Here is a 9,347-nt window from a genome sequence, read left to right on the forward strand (position 1 = left end):
CAAAGGCATTCATAGTCGTTATGAATAGTCAGGCATTCATAGTCGTTATGTGAGCTACTGCCAGCAATATCACATATAGAAAGGGGCAAGAATGCAGAGGGACATTCCCTTGGAGGCAATTGTATTCCTTGAAATAGCCTTCCCTAAACCTGTAGCTGCTCCCTCCAGATGTGTTGGTCTACTACTCCCAGAATTCCTAGCTACCCTGAGTAAAGTTGCCTAGGAAAAGTGTGAGTTGGTTTGGGGAGGTGACCTTAGGAAAAGCCTGAATGCAAATATGATATTGGTTAAAAATATAATGTCAGAAGTCCAGCCTATCTATCAATAAGATTCTAAAGTGATATGAAGATTCCTCACAAAACTAAGTTGACATGGAGAAAACAAGAACTATGCAGAGGTAGAGGAAGTGTCTCTGGGATTTCTCAGAAGAACAATTCTATTATAGGAGTTTGTATGTACAAACAACAGATTGGAGAAAAGGATATCCTGTATTCCAGACTGACTGATTGATTGATTGATTGATTGATTGATTGATTGATACATTTAGAGACTGCCTGACTCCAATTGACTCTAGGCAGCTTATAATTAAAACAGAAAAGAGCTCTGCACATCTGGAAAACATGCAATATACAACAAAAACAATCAACAGGGACTTGACACCCATTCTAGCCTCAGGCCTGGGAAAATACCCAAGTCTTCAAAGATTTTTGGAATGTCATCAGGGTAGGTTGCTGCTGATAAATCAAGGAGCACAAGGATGAATGCACCATCCCCATCCCAGCTCTGCCAAATGTCATCAACAAGTATGACCAATGCTGTCCCTACGCTGTACACTGACCTGAAACCCAACTGAAGCAAGTCCGAATAAGCCATAATTGGAACTATTCATAGTTGCTAATTTGCAATGCATATATTGTAGTCGTGTTAAGGCAGACAAGTATGACAACCAATTTTATGTTTAATTCTACCCAAATATATTTCTGTCATTAGCCAAGCCAACGTACAAATCAAGAATGTGCACCTGATATTTTGGGTATAATCTCACTTGCCTAATCTTGCATATTCTGATTCAAATAGAGAGAGGTAAGTGAGATTATACCCAAAATATCAGGTGCACGTTCTTGGTTTGTATGCATTTGTGTTTTATCAGTGACGAAAGAATACTCTTCAGCAGAATGTATTTCTTCTCCCTGTATACCCCTTTGTGCACTCCCAGAAGGTTGTTCCAGAAGATTGAGGGATCCTCTAGAGCAGACTTGGGAATGGGTGGTAGGGGGAGAGGAAAGAGAAGTCCAGTTTTGCACCTGAAGGGCTCTCAGTTCAGAAAATCACAACAACGTTGCTGTACTGCCATGAACCCACAACACAGCAAGTAAGAGAAGATATTGGGGATATAATCTAGACATTTTGACACTACATGGCCTGAAGGATGATATACCAGTTGTATAGCACAAATGCTTCATTTTAAAATACTCCATTCTAAAACTGCCATGTTCCTTACTGATCTATTTTAGAACACCTAAAGGATGCAGAAGTTGAAACATTTTGCTTTTAATCTTGGATTTCCATTCTACTAGACATATGGAGTGCCACAGAACTTGACTCTCCCACATGCTGTTTAATATCCATATGAAACTGCTGGGAGAGGTCATCTGTCAATTCAGTGTGACTGGGCTGAGCCTGAGATGCAGTGAATGTTCTGGCTCAATGTTTGGAATATGTCAGAGGCTGAGTGAGATGAAATAAGATAAAGCTGAATGCCAACAAGATGGGTTTGTTCTTTATCCCAAAATCATTGGCTTGGTCTTTGCTCCTGCACTGGCTCTGAGTGGACTTGGGGATTCTCCTGGATTCTGCATCATCAATAGGTAAAGGCTATGGTTAGGAAGCTCTTTGCTCAGCTTTGGCTGGTGTACCCCTTTTTTTGTTGGAGCAGACAGCCTTGGCAGCACTTTGAAGATTACCCAGAAATTTCAGTTGATACAGAATGTGGCAGCCTATTTGTTGGCAGGTAAGAATCACTTCAGTAGGATGACACTTATACTGAGATACTGCACTGGTTCATGGTATTGGCCAAGGTTGACTGTAGGACCATCTTTTTTTAACAGAATCTGTCCATCTTGGGTGGGAACAGATGCTTGAGATGTCCCCCTGTCTAGAGATTATGGTGGTGAGAGTCTAGAAGTAGGCCCTTTCCATAGTAGTCCCATTACTTTGCAGTAGCTTGTCCCTGCAGGACCAGCTGACCTCCATACTTTTAGCTTTTAGGAAGGCAACAAAGACCATGCTTTTCCAGCTTTCATCTGGAACTGAATTTATATCTCCCAGGAGTGCCATTATTTTAAAATGTTATTTAAATAGGTTTTTTATATTAATTTTAGTGATTTTTTTGTCTTATATTTATCTTTTAGCTGACGTTGAGTTGAGTGGCATGTTAGGAATTATATTCCATCTATTTGTGAGGTACTGAAAGTCTTGTAAATTTGAGCAGAATGTAAATTTTGTAATAAAGAAGTAAATAAACATAAGCATCCTAACACTGGCACCTTTTCTTTTTGAGCCCAAGTCTCCCCAAGATAACTATCATCAGTAAGCAAATAATCAAATAAAACATACCATCACTTAAAACATAAAACCCCAAAGTAAACAATTGATGCACTTCAGTTCTTTAAAAAGCATATCACAAAACATCTTGTGTAATTCTTAGAGTACTCAAAGGAAAGAAAAAAAAATTGTGGAAGAAAGAACTCTGGTTTTGCGAACTCATAATCAGCTCCCACACTAACTTAAGGAGACGGAATAGCTACACAACAAATAATATAGGGGAAGGCTCTGATGCTTGTGAAACAGAAATTATTTTTGTCTTAGTTTTGTCATTTTGGATCCAAAAATATTAACACTAATTAAAGTATCAGTGGAAAAATAGCAGTATGGCCATAATCCATGTTTTGGTGATCTTTCTTTCCTTTTTTCTAACAATTTTTTTTCTTTTTACCAATAGGATAGCGGCCAAGGAGAACATGAATCTTATGTCACCTCAGAGTTTAGGAATTGTTTTTGGACCAACTCTCCTTCGACCTGAAAAAGAGACAGGATGCATGGCAATTCACATGCTGTATCAAAACCAGTTGATTGAGCTGATGCTAAGTGAATACACCAAGATCTTCGGCTCTGGCTGACAGACAGAGAATGTTGCTGAATATGTTCACATCTGTCTTGATACCTAATATTTTTACATTTCTGTAAACATCTTTCTGAAATATTTCTTTTTCTATCTAGTGACAGATGCCTCATTTTGTGAAAACTTAGTGATGATTTTGTCTTTACATTTCCAAACATTGGAATAAAAATATATTGTCAACATTTGCTTATATGTACTCAGAATTAACCCCTTGCATGACTCAGTCTTTGCCAGTATATCGCCAGCATTTTGCCTTTGTACGTGTCTTTATTTACAGCCAAGAATTGACAATACAGTTGGGTCTGGCAAGTCAGATGGTTGGAGGCCTCAACCTCACGATGCTATTGATAAATATCAGGTCCATTTGTAACAAAATACTGGTTGTGGATGAGCAAGCAGACCTGGAATGTATTATCAACACTTGGTTGGGCAAGGGTGGGGACACTGCCCTCTCTGAGATATTCTCTCCCAGTTTTTGAGTCCTTCAGCAGCCCTGACTCCAAGATACAGGAAGCAAGGTGGTGGTGATTATTCTTTGGTACAGTTTGGCAGTGGTTGGGAGCTGTGCTCTATACAATGTGAATGCCCACATTTAAAGTTGGGCTGTAGGGACAAGCTAGGAAGTCTGCCTAGGAGATTTCCTTTGTGAGCTCCTGGTCTTCGCTGATAAGTTGATGTTGGTATTAGTGCTAGAGGTCTTAAATCTCCATACGTTGGAGAGATCTGAAAAGGGTCAGGAAATTATTGTCTCCATGGCAAGCATGGACTGGGCTTGATGATTTCTGGCCCTGCTCATACAATCATAATTTAGATCTGGTCCTCATGTCAGAGCTGTCATTTTGAGTTCTGAAGGTGGAGGACATTGTAATTAGCTCTTTACATGGTCAGATCACTTCTCTTCTGGATGAGGCTCAAATGCCACTAGCAAACTCCACAGAGTTTGGAGGAACAATTAAGATGACCTGCCCCAGATGGGTACTTTGGATGAATTCAGCCAGGTGCTTGTAAATCTTCCCCACAACCTAGTAAGCAATTCTGCCCATCTCTGGAACTCAGAGATGGCCAGAGCATTAGATGTAACACATGATTGTCCCAAGTGGCCTTTTCTTGTCTACTGATCCTGGGGTGGTTCTTGGTTTACTGAGAAGCTCCAGGAAATGAAATGAGAGTAGAGATGCTCAGAGCACTAGTGAAGGAGGACTAGAAGTAAACCTAGCAAAACACCTGTAAAAACTAACGTTTGAGCTTATATCAGGGCAGTAAGAATACTTCCTTACCCTAATTGCATCAATAGTTTGAGTCCCAGCAGCTTTCTTTGGAGTACCCCACTCCATTTTTGGGGAATGATTACCAGGATGATCTGTCTATAGGCTGCATTAAGACCGAAATTAATTCCTGAACTTCGATGTTTTAACTACAACTCTGCATCAACTGCCAAAGCAATCACACACTGCCCATTTTAAATTACCATCACTTTATAAAGTTTTGTTGTTTCCTTAGCTATGTCATGTTCTGTAGGGTTTTTTTTCAATTATTGTTATGCCCTGAGATGTTTTATTGGTGAACTATATTAAGTTCTTTAAAACAAAAACTTTTTCCTAAAAGCTTTTTGTATGTCTTTAGGATTATTTGGCTAGACTTGAATCAATTTATACATTGATAGTTTTAGTTGTCATGGATAAACAAAAGGATAATAAATTGTTTTACTTTGAAATGTATGGTTTCAGTTATAACATCCCCTCCATATTTTGTAGAAGTATTCCACCAATAAAATGTAGACTTACATCTGACAGCTTTTTAATCAAGTTCAAAGAGAATAAATAACATTAATCCAGTGTGGTAAAAGACTCTGCCTGCTTATCAATTTGTTCATAAAATGAAAAATAACATGTGAAAATGCAGAATTGGAACAGTTTTTCTGAGAAATTAAAAAAAAAAAGCAAACACAGGATTAATGCTTACATTTGCTGCATATGAAAGATACATCTTGTATCATATCTAATACTCAGGAATTACAGCATCATTGCTGAGGACCATTTTACAGCCTGCTGTTGATGCTATTCTGTAAAGTGATTGTCAAGGACATACATTGACGAGGAAGCTCCTGATTCATTAAACAAATTCAAGCCTTAGGATTAATAGATAAAATATGTAGAATCCACAAGGACATGAAGAGGAAAAGGAGGAGGAGGAGGAGGAGATGATGATAACCAACATAACATTACTAGGAAATTAGGAAATAGGAGAGATGGTTTTAAAAAAATGAAAGAAGTAGCCAGTCTGAAAGCAAAGAGAAGTAAGACTTGGGGATCAGCATGTGCAGTTTTAATGATGCATAAGCAAAAACCCGCTGAACAGGTAGGTGGCTTTAGCTGTTGTCTTTGTCATGTTATGCATTTGCTGAAGGCAAGGACTCAACCCTGCATCCCAAGAGATTATCGAGGAGTGTGCAGATATCTCCTTTCCAAGATGGGTTTTACTCATGAGATTGTGCTCAGAAGATCATACTGATTATCAGTTAAGTGGAGTCAGATACTTGAAAATGACATTTAAAGAAAATGCATGGTTAGAATGAAATACAATGAGGTTTAATCGGGTTCCTTAGTAAATATTTTGTTATGGCTCTAAGCCTTCCAGATTGTGGAAGAATATCTCCTTTAGATAGGTCCAAGTGAAGATAGAATATATGCATAGGAGATAAGTGTGTTTTGTACCTTCAAAGGAAAAAGAATCCATTGTTCAAAACAGTTTAGTCAGATCTGCCTATGTTCAGTGTGCTTATTAATACATGTAACTTACCTCCCATGAAATCATGAGATTTGAAAATCACATCTATGTGAGACAACCAAGGGCCCTGGGGCCACTTGCAATCCTTTGCCAAGTTTCCTGAAGTCCTTGGTCTAAGTTCCAGAAGCACCTTGTCAGACTTCCAGCATGTCTAATTTGTTCCTACCCTGGAAACTAGAAACTTCCTTCCCTGGAAAAAGAAAGGTGGTTGGGAAGGAAGATAAGATGGGATGTTGCAAAGATAAAAAGTTGAGGTTAAAAAAAGAGAGAGAATTTATGTCCCCTTCCACTACTTCCTTTGATTCCACCTAACAATTAGCATTTGGCTTCTCCCCAGATATTATTTCCAATTGCAGGAAAAAGACTACTTTAGAGGAACAGCCTAAGTTTCTCTGTTGGTTCAATAAGATTGTGCATTTTATACCTTCAGATGTCACTGTGAAACTTGGATGTATGGAAAGTGCTTAACAGGGGGTGAAAGGAAGCTTTATTTTTAGAACAAGTCATAGCATAGGTCAGCCTAGGGCTTGAACCTAGCCATAATATTGGATAAATAGTTTGACCTCACCTAACCACTTGGCTAAGAAAAGGCATGTTACATTTGAGACTCAGGAAAACACGTCCTCTGTAGTGAAGGAGTTTTTGCATATTTGCTGCAGATATTTTGGTGTGACAGGAGGGAGGAGGTGTAAGATTTGCTCATCCTTTTTGCAGCCTTTTCACAGTGGTTGAAAATCCATTTGCAATTATTTTCCCTACTGAGTAACAGCTATATCTTCATAGATTAATATTTATTTTATTGTAAGCATTTCTAGGCTTGTCCCATAACAAAATTCTTGAGGCTGCCTTTAACAAGAAAAAAAGCAAAATTAATGCCATAAAGCAGGTCACCTGAGTAGTACAAAACTATCTACAATATCTGTTTATCTATCATCTATTTCTATCTCAATCTATCTCTATCTTTCTATCTCTATCTATCATCTATCTCTCCACTCAGTTATTTTCCCCCTTTTTTCTAATAGTAATTTAAACATGAAAGAACTGGGCATAAGGAGGGTTCAGAGATACCTATGCACACCAGCTGAACTATAATTCTCACTTCAGAAATCAAATCTGGCAGATTATTTTGGCATTTGTATTACCCAACGTAAGATGAGCACTGGTAAGCCTAAGAAAAGGCTTGCTGTTCACAAGTATTGACTTAACAGAAAAAAACATGGATCTTATTTAAAATATGGTTACTACAGAATTTTTGCTCCACTTTTCTGATAGAATGATTTCCACAAAGATTTATCAAAGACTGGAAAATAGTCCCTATCCTCAGTACAATGTAACATAAAAAGAAATGTAGATGGTAAAATAAGGAAAACAAAATTGAATACGTCATATCCATGAGACCTTACAACATATGTGCCTTCTTCTTTATATGTTTTCATCTAGCTTTTTTAAAGCTAGAAATCCCATCTGTTTTGCTTTATTTATGTTTATTACAAAACACGTATTCTGCCCCAATTCAAAAGACTCTGAGTAGTTCACAGTCTCAAAGCAATATAATTCAATGGCACAATTAGCCAATAAAACATCAAATTAAAGTTCAACTAAGTTAAAATCGAATGAAAATTAAAAATCATATTCAGAAAGTTAAAGTGCCAAACAGCACAACTCAAACAAACCCCAAGTCTGATAGAAGAATGCAGCTTTCACATTCCTTTTCTTGCATAGTTCTATCAAGAAGGATGTTTCTAATTCATTTTATGTAACTCATATAACCAAGCCCATAATAATGTAGCAGTGTTAGATCTGATAGATAGACAGATCTAACTAAAAGATCACTAACTGATAGATCACTATCCATTCCTACTTAATCACACAGGGACAGAGCTAGAACAGGATAAGCATTTCAGAGAATAGACTCAGTCACAGTGGCAATGGGTGCACCATTGGAAGACCTGAAGGACCAAGTGAGGGACAAATTGTCATTTTTTCATGGATAAAATCTATCTATGTGGTCCACATCCATGTGATGGCACATAATCAATCAATAAAGCCATAGGAAAGATGATGAAAGACCTGGAGCACAAGTTGCCTTTTCTTCCATTCCCCCTATTGATGGTCAAGGATATCCAGTGGAAAGCAGAGTCCTGTAAGAAGACAATGGCTAAGAAAATTGGGAGTGGAAAAAACAGGAGCTAAATATAACCCCATCTTATTTTTCCAGTTACTGAATGACTGAAGAGAGCCACAGAAGAAACAGCATGTCCTTTCGTTAACTGTGTACCAAACAGCAAACTAGAAAATGGGCAGGGTGCAGCTGGAGACAAACTGAAGAAAATGCACATGCTGAGAAACTCCAATCCCCATACATGGAGTCAGGGTCATTCAATTACCTTTGGGGGAAGGGCATTGCCTCAGCTCTTCAGCATGGAGGAGTCACATCAATGCAACATTATTGCCAATATTGATGCCACATCAACATTGATAACCAACCCTGACAAATAACCCTTGCTATATTGTGGCTACTTTCCTTCCTTTTTGACGCTTTCCTAACTTCATTTCTTTTTTCACAAGATTTCAGAAGAGTTTGCCATTGCCTTCTTCCTGGGCTTGAAAAAGAGTGACTGGCCTTAAGTCACCCAACTGGCCTCTGTGCCTAAGGCAGGGCTAGAATTCACAATCTCCCAATTTCTACCCTGATTCTTTAACTACTTCACCAAGCTGGCTCTCATCTTCACCCATAAACCTACCAGATTTGCACTTCCTGAAGCAATGTGCAAATTTAAATTCCTTTGTACCATAGGTTTCAAAGACAAATACCAAGTTTCCAATTTGAATATATATATATATATTATAAAGTACAAATATTAAAGGAAAGTGTGCACAGAAATGCCTATGTTATGAAAAAGAGTATATAAGGACATACAATATTAAGGGAAATTCCTTGCAGAAATATTTCTTGCAGCAATGGCTATATTAACATAAATTCACAAAAAAACTGTATATAAGTTTTGTGAAGATTTAAAAAAAAAAAGATGTGGAAATGAAGTGAAAGAAATATAAGATTTAAAACTGGAAATGGAGAGCAGTTGGCTTAACAATCACTATTCATGGAGAAAGGATAACTTCAAAGTTCTGTAAATGTGTGTTTGCATATATGTGTGTGTACACACACACATACATAGGAAAATATCAACTGCCATCACATTCTTGTAGAAATGGTTTTGTTTTGCTCTTCTCGCACCCCTCCCTTTGCACTCAAAACATCCAGTCCTTGAACTTCCTCCTTTTGCGGTTCTCATTAGTCATCAGGAGTTGCTTAGAAAACTGCAGGCAGGATTGAGACTACAGTTCCACTAATGAGACAAAAGTAGCAGTTTACATT

General features: G+C 37.9%; 1 protein-coding gene across 2 annotated transcripts in view; it reads left to right on the forward strand.

The window, feature by feature from the left end:
- The window catches only part of ARHGAP15 (Rho GTPase activating protein 15), a 424,051-nt gene extending 419,046 nt beyond the window's left edge, over nt 1-5,005 (forward strand). Inside the window, exon 15 of one of the 2 annotated variants that reach the window (XM_088146524.1) lies at nt 3,002-5,004. In XM_088146524.1, coding sequence (XP_088002650.1) covers nt 3,002-3,179 — 178 coding nt within the window. In that variant the 3' untranslated portion in view covers nt 3,180-5,004. Of the gene's footprint in view, nt 1-3,001 lie in introns of both variants that reach the window. The other variant, XM_088146525.1, reaches the window with a different exon arrangement.
- Nucleotides 5,006-9,347: the final 4,342 nt, after the last annotated feature.

Source organism: Python bivittatus, unplaced genomic scaffold (genome assembly GCF_059951505.1).
Source record: "Python bivittatus isolate LINGU-HERP-01145 unplaced genomic scaffold, Pbiv_v1 ctg000480_np1212, whole genome shotgun sequence".
In the NCBI taxonomy this organism is placed as follows: domain Eukaryota; kingdom Metazoa; phylum Chordata; class Lepidosauria; order Squamata; family Pythonidae; genus Python; species Python bivittatus.